General features: G+C 38.0%; 1 protein-coding gene across 2 annotated transcripts in view; it reads left to right on the top strand.

Annotated features, from left to right (window-relative positions):
• The first annotated feature begins 391 nt into the window (after nt 1-391).
• Nucleotides 392-16,608, top strand: part of MNS1 (meiosis specific nuclear structural 1) — a 48,226-nt gene continuing 32,009 nt past the window's right edge. Inside the window, exons 1-2 of one of the 2 annotated variants that reach the window (XM_019442020.2) lie at nt 392-958; nt 1,945-2,166. In XM_019442020.2, the coding sequence (XP_019297565.2) occupies nt 956-958; nt 1,945-2,166 (225 nt within the window). In that variant the 5' untranslated portion in view covers nt 392-955. Of the gene's footprint in view, nt 959-1,024; nt 1,180-1,944; nt 2,167-16,608 lie in introns of those variants that run through there. The other variant, XM_053889036.1, reaches the window with a different exon arrangement.

Below are 16,608 nucleotides of genomic sequence, written 5' to 3' on the forward strand. Positions count from 1 at the left end.
CGCAAGTAGGGGAGGGGCAGAGTGGGAGGGAGACACGGAATCTGAAGCAGGCTCCAGGCTCTGAGCTATCAGCTCATACTCACAAACCCCAAGATCATGACCTGAGCTTAAGTCAGATGCCTAACCCACTGAGTCACGCAGGCGCCTCATTTTTTTTAGGGACTTCTCTGTCATCTCTATAATCTTTGACTAATTTTTCTGACCCATTCTTGTTCTTAAATTCTTCCATTTAAAATGGACTGTAGTGTGTAACTGCCAGTAAAATAAACCTGATCACATCCTGCCATCATCTGTATGCTGGCTCATAGATACCTGGACCAGGTATTCCACAGCGGAGAAAGCTCTGTGTGGCCCATGCATTTTATTACCACAGTTTACCAACAGCGTCTGCGGGGTGTGAGGTGAAGGGCGCTGGAAGGACATGCCACCCGCAGTGCCTCACAGTTACCCAGCTAGGGAGACGGTGGCCGTGCCTCCCACTGCTAAAGGTGAAGGCAGTCATCAACTCAGGCAGAACGGGCTTTGAGGGCACAGTATGTTCTATGCGTGGAAAGTGACTTTGGCCCCATGGAATAGGAGTTTGCGTATTTCTGTGTAAAGTTTCCACAGCTTCCCCTTGGCTCCCAAACCCACCCAAATCACACAATTTAGCCGCTTGAGGGAAATCGTGAGCGCCCTAAAAGACTACAAAGAGCTCGCGCCTGGATACAGAATCTGAACTTCCCGCCTGTTAATTAGAGCTGGAGAAGTAGCCCCTCTGCCAGCCTTCCAAGAAGCTCAATGCCCATTGGCTCTTCCTGCGTCCAATGAGAGACTGCGCCCTGCGCCGGTAGGTGGGACCCTCTTTGGCGGCAGTTGCCAGGAAACCGCATCAACATCAGAGAGCTGAGCCTCTGCTTTGGAAGCGGGAGGTGGTGGCCGCTGGAGCACGAGAGGGGGATTTTCATCTGCCAAGATGGTAAGCCGGTTGGGGGTCTGGAAACTACTTGTTTATCTATTGGTTTAATTGTAGTTTAGAGCCAGCTTGCACCTAAAAAGGATTTGAAGTGCCTAATCTGAGAATTAAAGTGGGAAACTCGTACAATTTGCTTTCAGAGGCCTCCTGTGCTATTGTTTAAGCAACGAACACGGTGGCTTCCAGCCTTTTCTCAAATTTCTGGCTGTTATTAGATCTGCCCAGTAAATATGTTTTTTCTCATATTGTGGAAATTTGGGAAAAGATTAAGAACGTTGAACGAATAACTGGGGGAAGAAAACTCCAGGAGAGAGTGAATGAATTAAGTAGCAGCGGCCCGACCTGTTAAATCTATATTAGGAAAACCTGACCAGTTTCTCAACGGAACTTGATGGCCAAGGGGTAAGGGAGAGGGGGTGGAATGGGGAAGGAGGAATTCCCTGTATTGCGCTAAAAGCTAGTTCTACAGAGCTTGACTACGGGTCTTTGAATCTTAGTACTGCGGCATATTTAAGCTGAGGAATCCTGGGTAAAGTTGCTTTTACTTTTTATTCTTCATCTATAAAATGGGGAGTAATAAAAGTTTACTGATATATCAATATATTAGCTACCACGCGTACTTTTTTTTATTTCTCTGAATTTAGGAAGGGGGCCAAAGGTCCTTTGTTTTTATTAGTGTTCCCTATTTTTGTAATGGGAGCTTACATCAGTATACTTTTAAAGTTTATTTATTTATTTTGAGAGCGAGGGAGCACAAGTGGGGGAGGGCAGAAAGAAAGGGAGAGAGAGAACCCCAAGCAGGCTCCACGCTCAGCCGGGCTCAATTCCTTAGCGGGGCTCAATCCCAGGACTGGGAGATAATGACCTGAGCGGAAATCAAGAGTGGTGCATAACCCTCTGAGCCACCCAGGCACTCCACAGCAGTATTCTTTTAAAAATTAGATTTTGGAAAATCAAAGTATGCATACTTTTCTTTTTTTTCATTATAGGCTTCTAAAAGGAGAGCTATGAACTTCAGTGAAAGACATCAGAAATTAGTAGATGTAAACTACTGCAAGAAATTGCATGTCCAATCACTAAGAAAGATACAGAATCAAGTCAGGGACCAAATGGTGCAGAACGAAAATGATGACCGTGTGGAGCGCAGGAGATTCCTCAGATTATTACAGAATGAACAATTTGAGTTGGATATGGAAGAGGCCATTCAAAAGGTACATTTTACTATTCATTCTTACATCATTTTTTTCCCTTCATTTTCTCCTTGGAAATGATAAAAATCAACTACTGATACTGGAATTGAATAGATAACAGCATCAGATAAAGTATGCCTCATTGTATGTCAGTCCAGTGTAGTGGTAAAGAACTGGGTTTTTGGAGTTAGACTGTTATGTCTTTAAATCCTAGTATTGCTGTATATAAGCTGTTGAACCATGATTTTACTTGCTGCCTCATCTATTATGAGGAATATACAGGAATATAACAGGAATTATAATAGTACCCACTTTGTAGGATTGTTTTAATAGTTAATGATTTAATACATGCAAAGCACTTGGAAAAGTACCTGGAACAGAGTAAGACACAGGTTTTCTCGTTTTTTTCATAAACATGAAATCCATAATTACTGAGTTTTGCTCATATAAGTAAAATTCAGTTGCATTCCATAAAATTCAAAAGAAAAAATTTCAGATTACCTTTTTTGAATTTACTGATATTAAACATGTTCATTGTTCAGTGGTAGAAAATGAACATGTATGTATTAGATTTGAATTTACTTGTATTTTTGATTTTTGAAATACTGACTTGAATTCAGGTACAGTACATATATATAACTCCTAAAATATGGAGATAATTTTTCAATGGAAACTTCTAAATATTTTACAGAGTGAAGGTGGTAAAAAAGGGAAACCAATAAGAAACAAGTTGTCATAAATGTGAAAAAGGTGTTCTGATATTTCACTATTTATTGAGTTCCTGCTTTATGTTCAACATTTTGCAGGATATTGTGGGGAATGGCAAAAGCAACTTTTAAAAATGATATCCATCCCTCTGAATTTCAATTTCATAAAGCTTAGACATGATTTTCAACTCTGAGCAATAAGATCCTAGGGATTAGATTTTTTTTCCTATTTTTATTCTTATTTTTTTCTTTAATTTTAAAGAAAATCCTAGATATCAGATGCATCTTACAAAATACAGATATTTTCTAACATAGTAGCAGAACAATGCCATTATCTCACATAATAGAATTAACAGTAAATTCTAGGTATCATTTAATGCCATCCCATAATCAAGTTTTGGGGATTATGTCAAAGTCTGCTTTTACAGTTGGTTTGTTTTAATCAGGATCCGAACAAGGTTCATATAGTATATTTGGTTGTTATGTCTGTTAGGTACCTCTAATCTAAAATAGTCTCTCCCTCATCCTTTATTTATTTGAAAAGAAATTTTTCTTTAACGTTTATTTATTTTTGAGAGACAGAGAGAGACAGAACATGAGTGGAGGAGAGACAGAGAGAGGGAGACACAGAATCCAAAGCAGGCTCCAGGTTCTGAGCTGTCAGCACAGAGCCCGATGCGGGGCTCAAACCCATGAACTGTGAGATCATGACCTGAGCCAAAGTTGGATGCTTAACTGACTGAGCCACCCAGGCCTCTCTGGGTCTCTGGCTTTCTACTCTCAGATCTTAGGAATCACTTGAGCTGATTCATTATCCTATTTGTTCTTTTCCTCTGGTGAATACAAGACTCATCTTGTAAATTTCTGGCTTCACACCCGGAATCAGCCATTGTACCAAAGAGCACTGTTATCATCTAATGGAAATAATATTTAGAGACAATTTTTGAGATAAATTTAGATATATAAGAGTTGCAAAAAATAGTAAAGAGAATTCCTGTATACCCTTTACTGATTTCTCTTTAAGTTAACATCTTAAATAATCATGGAACAATTATCAAAATGAAGAAATTAGCCTTGGTACAATATGTTAACTATAGTATTTATTCAGATCACATGAGTTTTTTCCATTAACATGTTTTCTGTTTCAGGAATACAAACTGCATTTAGTTGTTATGTTTCCTTAATCTCCTCCAATCTGTAATAGTTTTTCACTTTTCCTGTCTTTCATGACCTTGACAATTTTAAAGACTACTGCTCATTTATTATATTAGTTTTCTGTTGCTATGTAACAAATTACCACAAATTTAGTGGCTAAAAACATCTGTTGATTACCTCACGGTTTCTGTTGGTCAGAAATCCAAACATGGTTTATAGCTGGATTGACTGCTTGGTCTCACAAGGCTGAAATCCAGGTGTTGTCTGGAATATATTCTCATCTGAATCTTGGGGTCCTCTTCTAAGCTCATTTAAGTTGGTAGAGTGCATGTTCTCATAGTTCGAAGACTAATGCTCATATCTCTCAGAGATTGCTGACATTCCCTGCCACTTGATCCTTTCCACAACATAGCAGTCTGTTTCCCTGATATCCACAGAACAGTGGCTTCAACTGCTCTTTGTCATTTTGGGGCTCACCTGATTAGGTCAGGCCTACCCAAGAGAATCTCCCTTCTGATTAGCACAGTGGTTATTCTAGCCTTTCTCCTTTCCTTATTCATAATTGCTTTCTCCAACAAAAAGAAACCTGGTTCTCATTATCTATAGTATATTTACTTATTCTTTCAACCCTAGTATACAAATAAAGTAGTCTCAGAATTGTTAACCTGCACCCCTGTGAACAACACATTTACTTACTACAGTACGGATTTGGATATAAATATTTTTTGTCCTTAGCCTTATAATATCTAGTCAGACGCTGTTTCCTAAAATTACTTATGTCTATTTCTACTGCATTTATGTGATTGTCTTTTTAAAAATTTTATTGAGGTATAATTGACATACATTATGATATTAGTTTCAGGTGCACAACATAGCAATTTGACCTTTGTATACATTGTGAAATGATGACCTCAATAAGTCTAGTTACTATCTATTTACCATACAAAGTTAATACGCTATTATTGACTATATTCCCCATCCTGTATGTAAATCCCCATTACTTATTTTATAACTGGAAGTTTGTACTTCTTGATCCTCTTCACTCATTTCACACCTCCACTCCTTCTCCCCTCTCGTCTGGCAACCACCAATTGGTTCTCTATATCTATGAATTTGGGTTTTGTTTTGTTTATTTGTTTTGTTTTTGAGATTCCACATATAAGTGAAATCAAAGATAATGGTCTTTCTCTGACTTATTTCAGTTAGTGTAATACCCTCAAGGTCCATCCAAATTGTCACAAATGGCAAGATTATCTTTATGGCTGAGCAACATTCTATTGTACTTACATACCACATTTTCTCTATCCACTCATCCATTGATGGACATAGGTTATTTCCATATCTTGATTATTATAAATAATGCTACATTTATATATCTTTTCAAATTAGTGCTTTTGTTTTCTTTGGTTGATACCCAGAAGTGAAACTGCTGGATCATGTGATTTTTTAAAAATTTTTGAGAGCTTCCATACTGTTTTCCATTGTGGCTGCACCAATTTATATTCTCACCACCACTGCATGAGGATTCCCTTTTGTCCACACACCAACACTTATTTCTTTCTGCTAATAGCCATTCTGACAAGTGTAAGGTAATAATCACATTATAGTTTTGATTTGCATTTCTCTGATGATGAGTGATGTTAAATATCTTTTCCTGTGCTGGTGGGCATCTGTATGTCATTTTTAAAAAGAGTCTATTTAGGTTCTCTGCTTATTCTTTAATCAGACTGTTTATATTTTGTTTGTTTTTGGGTTTTATGACTTTATATATCTTGGATATTAACCCCATATAGGATATATGATTTGCAAATACTTCTGTCATTCAGTAGGTTGTCTTTTCATTTTGTTGATGGTTTCCTTTGCTGTGCAGAAGCTTTTTAGTTTGTGGTAGTCTCATTTGATTTTGCTTTTTTATTGCAGTTACCTCTGGAATCAGCTTTAAAAAAAAACATTGTTAAGATTAATGTCAGGGAGCTTACTGCCTATGTTTTCCTTTCAGACTTTTATGGTTTCAGGTCTTAGCATTCAAATTTCTGATCCATTTTGAGTTAATTTTTGTATATGTTGTATGATAGTGGTCCAGTTTCATTTTTTTGCATGTTGCTATCCAGTTTTCCCAGCAGCACTTGAAGAGTTTCAACACCACTTTTCCCCGTTGTATATTCTTGCCTCCTTTGTTCTAAATTAATTGACATATATGTGTGGGTTTTCCTGGGCTGTCTGTCCTGTTATATTGATCTATGTGTCTGTTTTTATTTAAAAATTTTTTTAATGTTTATTTATTTTTGAGAGAGAGACAGAGCATGAATGGGGGAGGGTCAGAGACAGAGGGAGACACAGAATCTGAAGCAGGCTCCAGGCTCTGAGCTGTCAGCACAGAGATGGACGTGGGGCTCGAACTCATGAACAGTGAGATCATGACCTGACCAGAAGTCAGACACTCAACCGACTGAGTCACCCAGGAGTCCCTCTATGTGTCTGTTTTTAATGCCAATACTATACTGATTTGATTACTATAGCTTTGTGATAATAGTTTGAAATTTGGGAGCATTACACTTCTGACTTTGTTCTTTTTCAAGATTGCTTTGGTTATCTTAATTCTTTTGTGCTTTTATATGAATTTTAGAATTATTTGTTCAAATTCTGTGAAAATGGTGTTGATATTTCGGTAGGAATTACATTGACTCTGTAGATTGCTTTGAAAAGTACAGACATTTTATACCACTACTCCATGAGCACAGAATATCTTTCCATTTATTTGTGTTTTCTTCAGTTTCTTTCATGAGTATCTTATAGTTTTCAGTATATAGTCACCTTGGTTAAATTTAGTCCTAGGTATTTTGTACTCTTTGATGCAGTTGTAAATGGGATTGTTTTCTGATTTTTCTTTCTGATCTTTTGGTATTGATGTGTAGAAATTCAACAGGTTTTTATGTATTTTTTGTGTCTTATCACTACTGAATTGATTTATTTTAATAGTTTTTTGGTGTAGTCTTTAGTATTGTGTTATTTGCAAATAGTGACAAGTTTGCCTCTTCCTTTCCAATTTGGATGTCTTTTATTTCTTTTTCTTGCCTAATTACTATGGCTAGGTCCAGTGCTATGTTGTATAAAAGTGGGGATGGAGTAAACATTCTTGTCTTGTTCCTGATCTTAGAGCTTGTCACCAATGAGTATGAAACTAACTGTGGGTTTGTCATAAGGGTATTAATTATGTTGAGGCACATTCTCTCCATAATCTGCTTTTCCTGAATCAAAATGATCAATGATTTTTATCTTTCATTTTGTTAATGTGTATAATAGTGATTGATTTGGGGTGTTGAATCATCCTTGCATCCCTGGAATGTCACATTAATCATGGTGTATGGTCCTTTTAATATGTTGTTGAATTTGGTTTGCTTAATATCTTGTTGAGGAATGTTGCATTTATGTTCATCAAGAATATTAGCTTGTAATTTTATTTTTGTATGGCATCCTTGTCTGGTTTTGGTATTAGGATAATGATGGCCTCATGACATGCAGTGAGAGTGTTCCCTCCTCTTCAGTTTTTTGAGAGTTTGAGAAGGGGAAATATTAATTCTTTGAATGTTTGATAGAGTTAACCAGTAAAGCCACATAGTCCTGGACTTTTGTTTTTTGGGAGGTTTTATTGATTCAGTCTCCTTACTAGTAATCTCCCTACTAGTATGTTGATTTTATTCTTGATTCAAGAATTCTTCTTGATTCAGTCTTGGAAGATCGTGTGTTAGGAATTTATCCACTTCTTCTAGTTTGTCTAATTTTTGGCATATAATTGTTTATATTACTCTCTTATGATCCTTTGCATTTCTTTAGTATTAGTTGTAACTCCTTTTTCACTTCTCATTTTTATGTATTTGAGCCCTCTCTCTTTTTTCCTTGGTAAGTCTAGTGTCGCGACTGGCGCGACAAACACCGAGGTCAGGGTCCTGAGGGTAGGGGAATGCAAGAAAAAAGAGAGAGAAGAGAAAGTTTGGGAACAGGAGGGTCCTCTGGGCTGATGGCCCAAGTGACGGCTTTATTGTTGCTGTACACAATCTTTTATATCCAGACTCTTATGGGTCAGTCCATTCTAAGAATAAACAGGTTTCACATAATCGCTGCCAACCAAAACATTTAGTTCTGTGTTTCTTGTGCATTTTCTAGACGGGTCACAACAAGACCTTGTTGATAAGATTGCTAGCAAAACACAATTCCCATGTTTGTTTCTATCTGACTCGGGGTAGAAAAAGGGAGGTAGCATTACTGCCAACACCTGCAGACCACAGGCTTCAGGAATTAACTTTCTCAGCCTTGACAAGGCTTTGGTATGCCCTTGAAAGTGGGGAAATGGGAGGGGGAACCACCGGGTTGGCTAAGTCAACAGGGAACATTGCTCGACCGGGTCTCAGCCTGGCACTGGGGCCCGGTCCCCCACAGTCTAGCTGAAAGTTTGTCAATTTTATTCATATTTTCTTTTTTAAGTTTATTTTTGAGAGAGAGATAGAATGAATGGGGGTGGGGGCAGAGAGAGAGGGAAAGAGAGAATCCCAAGCAGGCTCTGCACTGTCAGCATGGAGCCCAATCTGGGCCTCGAACTCACAAACTGTGAGATCATGACCTGAGCTAAAACCAGTAGTTGAATGCTTAACTGACTGAGCCACCCAGGCACCCCATTTTTATTTATATTTTCAAAGAAGTAGTTCATAGTTTCATTGATGTTTCCTATTGTCTTTTTTTGTCCGTATTTCATTTATTTCCACTCTGATCTTTATTATTTTCCTCCTACTAACCTTAGGCTTCATTTATTCTTACTATAGTTCCTTTTGGTGCAAAGTTAGACTGTTTAATTGAGGGTTTTGTTGTTTCTTCAGAAAGATCTGTACTGCTGTGTACCTCCCTCTTAGAACTGCTTTTGCTGCATTTTGATGTTATTTTCCTGTTTTCATTTGTCTCCAAATTTTTAAAATTTTATTCTTTAATTAAAATTTTTTCTCAATGTTTATTTTTATTTTTGAGAGAGAGACAGACAGAGCATGAGTGGGAGGAAGGGTAGAGAGGGAGAGGGAGACACAGAATCCGAAACAGGCCTAGGCTCTGAGCTGTTAGCACAGAGTCTGACAAAGAGCTTGAACTTGGAAATGGTGAGATCATGACCTAAGCCAAAGTCTGATTCTTAATTGACTGAGCTACCCAGGTGTCCCTGTCTGTAGATTTTTTAAACATTTCTTCTAGGTATTTATTTCTTCGATGCTCTTGTGGTTGCTTTGTAGCATGCTGGTTAATTCTCACATTTTTGTTGTTTTCTTCTTGATAATTGGTAATTCCATACCATTATGGTTGGAAAAGGTGCTTGATATAATATCAATTTTGAATTTATTTAGATTTTCTTTTTTATGTGGCCTAACATTGATCTGGTCTGGAGAATGTTTTATATGCACTTGAGAAGCATGTGTATTCTGCTATTTTTGTACTGAATGTTCTGTATATATCTATTAAGTCCACCTGGTTTAAGGTGTTGTTTAAGGCTGATGTTTCCTTATTGATTTTCTTATTTCTGTCAGATGATATAAGTAGGGTGTTAAAATCCCCTACCATTATTGTATTGTTGATTTCCCCTTTTTGGTGTGTTAATATTTGCTTTATATATTTTGGTGCTTCTATATTAGATACATATATATTTGTAAATTTTATATTTTCTTGCTTGATTGACCTCTTTATCATGAAATGCCCTTCCTTGTCTTTTATTACAGTGTTGGTTTTAAAGCTTATTTTGTCTGATATGAGTATAGCTATACCAGCTTTCTTTTCATTTCCATGGAATATTGTTTCCATTCCTTCACTTACAGCTTGTGTGTATCCCTACTTCTGAAGTAACTCTCTTGCAGGCAATATATAGATGAGTCTTGTTTGTTTTTTGTTTGTTTGTTTATAATCCATTTGGCCAGCTGTCTTTTGAGTGGAACATTTGGTCCATTTATATTTAAAATATTACTGTTAGATCTGTACTTATTGCCATTTGGTTAATTGTTTTCTGGCTGTTTTTGTAGTTCCTCTCTGTTCCATTTTCTTTCTCTCTTTCCTTGTGTTTCATTGTCTTTCTTTAGTGTTGTGTTTAGTTTTTTTATTTACTTATTTACTGTAAGGTTTTGCTTTGTGGTTACTGTGAGATAATTTATGTATACAACATATATAACATCCTATCAACCTTTTAGGTTGATATCGACTTGAACTTACTCCAAAATAGTACACTTTTACCATCTCCCCCATTTTATGTTTTTGATGTCACATTTTATCTCCTATTTTATGTATCACTTAATTATTGTAGTTTTCTTTTACTGTTTTTGTCTTTTAACCTTCATACTAACTTTATGAGTTAACTTATATACTACCTTCACTACATATTAAATCTTACAGAGAGATTTTTACTTTCAAATGTTTTCTCGTTGTTAATTAGTGCCATTTCTTTTCAACTTAAAAGATCCCTTTAACATTTCTTGAAAAACCAGTTTAGTGGTGATGAACTCCTTTAGCTTTTGCTTATCTGAAAAACTATCTCTCCTTCAATTCTGAGTGATAAACTTACTGGGTAGAGTGTTCTTGGTTGGAAGTTTTTTCCTTTTAGCACTTTGAATATGTCATGCCACTCCCTTCTGGCCTGCACAGCTTGGGCTGAGCAATCTGCTGATAGCCTTGTGGGGTTTTCTTTGCAACAAGTTGCTTGTACTGCTTTTAGATTTTCTTTTTTTTTTTTTAATTTCTAAAAATTTTTTTAAAATTTATTTTTGAGAGAGAGAGAGACAGACAGAGTGCAAGCAGGGGAGGGACAGAGAGAGAGGGAGACACAGAATCCAAAGCAGGCTTCAGGCTCTGAGCTGTCAGCACAAAGCCCGATGCAGGGCTCAAACTCATGAACTGCAAGATCATGACCTGAGCCAAAGTTGGACACTTAACCAACTGAGCCACCTAGGGCACCCTAAGATTTTCTCTTTAATTTTTGACATATTAATAATAATGTGTGTTGGCATGGATCTCTTTGGGTTTATTTTACTTGGAACTCTCTGGGTTTCTGGATCTGGGTGTCTGTTTCCTTCCTTAGGTGAGGGAAGTTTTCAGCCATTATTTCTTCAAATAAGTTTTCTGCCTCTTTCCTTTCTCATCTCCTTTGGTATCCCTATAATACAGATATTATTTCACTTGATTTTGTCCCATAGATCTCTTAATTTATCATCTTTTTTTTTAAGAATTCCTTTTTCTTTTTGCTGCTCTGTCTGGGTGATTTCCAGTGCTTTGTTTTCCAGTTCTCTGATCCATTCTTCTGTTCTATCCAATCTGCTGTATAACCCTCTTCGTGTATTTTTCAGTTCAGTTATTATATTCTTCAGCTCTGATTTCGGTTTCATACTTTCTTATATCTTATATCTCTTTGTTGAAGTTCTCACTGTGTTCATTCATTCTTCTCCTAAGCTTGGTGAGCATCTTTATGCCTATTACTTTGAATTCTTTATCTGGTAAATTACTTATCTCTGGAGCAGTAAGGTCTTTTTCTGATGTTTTGTCTTATTCTCTCATTTGGAACATACTTCTCTGTATCCTCATTTTGTTTGGCTGTGTTTGTTTCCCTCTGTTAGGCAAAACAAGTACTTCTTTCAGTCTTGAAGAAGTGGCTTTGTGTAGATGATGAAACTTCTCATTCACCATTGATTAGTTCTTGGTTGTCTCTTGAACGTTTGTGATCGTCTGTGAACAGCCTGATTTTTATTCTTGATATGTCTGTGTTGTTGATGGTATGCCAAGACCTGTCTGTGTTCCAAGGAGAGGAATCTTATTCAGCACCTAGTTTCAGGCTGAATGGAAGCCAGACCCTCAGGCAGCAGCTTTTAATATATGCAAATATATGCAGTCCTGTGGGGCTACAATTGTAAACTCTGTTGGCCTCCAGATCTAGAGATGGAGGTGTTCCCTGGGCAACAGTTGTAAAAACAGGGCTGCAAATGAGTATATAAGCTCCTTTCTGGGAGGTCTTGTTGAGCTGCAGTGAGGCCAACAGGATGGGCAAGAATAATGTCTCCCTACTTATGTTCCCTGGGAGTGCCTTTGTAGCTACTGTTTGTGTGGGAAACCTGAAGACTCTTTCTTAGGCTGGAGCTCCAGGATAAATAGGCCTTTTTCAAGGAAGACTGGGCGTGCAGTGCCCTGGGGGGTTGGCCTGCCAAGAACTGTCTTCTGATGGTAAGAGTCCCTTGGAGCTCAGGACTTTCAGCCCTCTTGGCCACCAAGGCCAAGTGAACAAAGGGCATTCCCTGTGTGGTTTGCACACACCTGCTCCGAAAGGTGCGCTCACCAGGTTCAGAAAGGCAGGGGGGAAATGTCTTGACTGCATGTGACTGAAGGCTTCTGTGATACTGTGGGAGAGTGCCCTGTCTCTGTGCCTGTATGGCCCCAGGTTGGTGGCAGGAGAATGTCACAACTGCTCCCACTTGCCAGTCCAAGCAGGGTATGGGGGATTGCTATGACCGCTCCCACTGCCCAGCTGCAGATAAGCAGCAGGATGTCACTGAGGCCACCTGTCCCACCAGCCCCAGGGAGGCAGTGAGAGGGTGCAGCATCCAGTGTGCTACCCTGGCAGGTTAGGTAGAGAGCACACAAAAGGAGTTAGCCTTGCCTCTGTCTCTGGCAGAGTCCCAACTGTCCCTTACTTCTGCAGCAGATTCCCCCAGATCAGCAAATGAATTCCCTTCAAATTGGTGCTTTTGTGCTTGATCCTGGGATGAGTGAGACTGTAGGTGAGCCTTTAAAATGAGAATCTCAGTTTCCTATAGTACTTTGGGTCCCTTGGATGTCAGCCCTGTTGGTTTTCTAAGCCAGACATTTTTGGTGCAGCTCTGAAGTGTTGGAGTGCCTAATGTGGGGCACCAACCCCTCACTCATCTGGCAGAGGTGCTGGACTGGTGAGATCCCTCTCTGTTGTGTCTCCCTGCCTATTGGATGTAGGGTTTTTTGGCAAGACAGTGTCTCTACCCCTCTCAGTGTGGTCCTTTTATCCTTTGTTGTAGAGAAGCAGTTCATCTAGTTTTCAGATCCTTTTCAGAGAGAAATTGTTAGAAGGTGCAGGAGAGACATGAAGTATCCCCCAAACTGAGAAGGCACTTGGAGACCGGAAAATGAAGTAGGCCACTCCATACAGTTTACACAGTGTTTTACTTCAGGTAACTTACTGACAGGGGGATTGGGTGGAAGACTGACTATTCACAGCAACTGCATAGTTATTCTCTGCCAAATCCAGACCTTAGTCCACAAACCTTATAGAGCAAAGGGACGCATAGAAGGGCACTATACTGAGATCAAAAGGTTCACACACACCGCAGAGAGCTTGAATGTGTCTAATTGACAGCTAACTTTTAATTAGATCTTACAGCCTCACCTGTGCATCAGGAAGGGGAAAGACTATTATTTCTAAAAGATTAATGGGAGACCAAAACAACCTTCTCCCTATTTTGGTCTTGGTGGGCATTTCTAAGGTATGATTATTCATTTCCATGGAATGGCTACATGGAACCTGTAGCCCCAAGAAAGGTCATTGAGCAACCATGAACAAGATGGAGGGCTAAAGATGGAGTCGGTATTGTCAGCATTCCTACACAAATGATCTACATGTAGCTGTAGATTTTGTGTGTCCATGGGAGGAGATGAGTTCAGGATCTTCCTATGCTGCCATCTTGGACCCCCTGATTTTTAATACAGTTAATTTGACATAGTCTGCATTCCATTATTCCCCCCACATGTGGTTGATTTCTTTAAAAAATTTTTTTATGTTGAAATAGTTACAAATTCTTGGGAAATTGCAAAAATCATATGGAGAGGTCCATTGGGCACCATACAGAAGATTCCCCCGGTGGTTACATCTTGCATAACTGCAATATAATATCAAACTCTAGAAAATGATATTGGTACAATATGCATATATACCCATATGTCATTTTTTTCAAATGTGTAGTAGATTTACACAGCCACCACCTAATTCAAGATACAGAACTGTTGTATCACCACCAAGACCTTATTCATGCTACCTCATTATAGTCATATATTTTCTTCACCACCACTGCCCTCCCCTCCCCACCACCCCGCTGCTGCCACCGACTATGCCTGGCAACCATTGATTTGTTCTCCATCTCTGTAATTTTGTTCTTTCAGGAATGTTATATAAATGTAATTGTGTGTGATTCCATATATATGTAGAGTTATATGTGACCTTTAGAGTAGATTTTTTCACTCAGTGTAATGCTTTTGAGAGTCATCCAAGTTGTTGAATTTGTCAATAGTTAATTCTTTTTTATTATTGAGTAGTAGTGCATGGCATGGATTTACTGGTTGATTTCTTTTTAAATTTGCATATTATAAAATTAATTCTCTCTGATGTATATGTAGTTCTATGGATTTTGACAAATGGATAGATTTCTATCTCTACCCTCCCAGTGTCATTCAAACACTTCTATCATCCCCAAAGTCCCCTCATGCTGCCCCTTTGTAGTCAGCCACTCACCCTTCTCCCCAAATCCCTGGAAACCACTGATTTCTTTTATGTCCTGTTAGGTTCACCTTTTCCACAATGTCATAAAAATAACTGGAATTAGGCAATATGTTACCTTTTGGGTCTGACTTCTTTCACTTAGCAAAACAAATGTAAGATTCCATATTGTTGTATGAATTGTTCCTTTTATTGCTGAATGGTATTGTTGTATTCTAGTATATGGATGTACCACAGTTGTTCATTTGCATGTTGAAAAAAATCTGAATTGTTTCCAGTTTATGGCAACTGTGAATAAAACTGCTATAAACGTTTGATTACAAACTTTTATATGAACATAAATTTTCATTTCTCTTAGATAGATATCTGAGAGTAGGATGGTTGTGTCATATAGTAGGTGTATGTTTCACTTGATAAGAAATTGCCAAACCATTTTGCAGAGTTGCTGCATTTTTTTTGCATTTCCTTGGGTGGTATATGGGAATTCCAGTTGTTTTGTGTCATCATCAGTACTTGCAGTTGCTTTTTGTTAATTGAAATTATTATTTAGATAATTGTGGATTCATATGCAGTTGTAAGAAATAATACAGAGAGACCCAATATACCTTGCACCTAATGTCTCCTAATGGTACATCTTGCAAAACTGTAGTACAATATCACAGGCAAAATAACAGCAATGATACAATCCACCAATCTTGTTCAGATTTCCCTACTTTTACTTGTGCTCCTGTCTGTGCATTGGTGTGTGTGTGTGTGTGTGTGTGTGTGTGTGTGTGTGTGTATTTGGTTCCCTACAGTTTATCACACGTGTAGGTTTGTATGTCCAGCACCACAGTCATGATCCAGGGGAGCTCCATGACCACAAGGGTCGCTCATTTTGTCCTTTCATAAACATAACCATCTCTTTCTTGTACACCATACCTCATGCCTGACTCTGGCAACCACTAATATGTTCTCCATTTCTATAATTTTGTCATTTCAAGAATGTTACCTATACAACTCAACAATAAAAAGACAAATAAACTCTTTAATGGACAAAGGACATCAATAGCCATTTCTCCAAAGAAGATACACAAATGAATAATAAGCACATAAAAGATGTTCAACATAATGTCATTAGGGAGATGCAAATCAAAATCGCAGTTAGGTATCCCTTCAGAGCCATGAAAATTGCTCTAATTCTTTTTAAAAAGGATAGTAAGTATCGGAAACGATGTAGAGAACTTCGAACCCTTGTACATTGCTTTTGGAAATGTAAAATGTTGTAGTGGCTGTGGGAGACAGTTGGACAGTTCCTCAAAAAGTTAAATGCAAATGCTGTATCACTTAGCAATTCTTCTACTAAACCCGAGACAATTGAAAACATGTTCACACAAAAACTTGTACATGAATATTGAAAGCAATATTATTCATGATAGCCAAAAGGTGGTTGTTGGAAACAACCCAAGTGCCCATCCACTGATGACTAGATAAAATGTGTTCTATCTATACAGTGGGATATTATACAGACATAAAAGGGAATGAAGTACTGATACATGCTGCAACATGGATGAACCTTGAAAGCATTACACCAAATGATAGAAGCCGAGCACAAAAAGGCCACTTATTCTGTGATTCCATTTAAATGAAGTATCTAGAATAGGCAAGAACATAGAGATAGAAAGCAGATTAGTGGTTCTCAGAAACTAGTGGGTATGTGGAATGGTGAGTGACTGCTAACAGGTATGGGTGTTTTTTTGTTTTTTGTTTTTGTTTTTTTTTTGGAGGCGATGAAACTGTTCTGTAATGTTGAAACTTACATCTACACGAAAGCCTGCATGTGGATGTTTATAGCAGTTTTAATTGCCAAAACTTGTAAGCTACTAAGATGTCCTTCAGTAGATGAATGGATCGTTGATCCAGACAATAGAATATTAGTGCTAAAAGAAGTGAACTATCAAGCCATGAAAAGACATGGAGAAACTTTAAATGTGTATTACTAAGTGAAAGAATCCAACCTGTAAGGGCTTCATACTGCATGAATCCAACTATCTACCAGTTCTGTATGATAACTAATGGTAGATAAATATCATTACA

The sequence above is a fragment of the Panthera pardus genome, unplaced genomic scaffold (genome assembly GCF_024362965.1).
Source record: "Panthera pardus isolate Hobbes unplaced genomic scaffold, ASM2436296v1 HiC_scaffold_24, whole genome shotgun sequence".
In the NCBI taxonomy this organism is placed as follows: domain Eukaryota; kingdom Metazoa; phylum Chordata; class Mammalia; order Carnivora; family Felidae; genus Panthera; species Panthera pardus.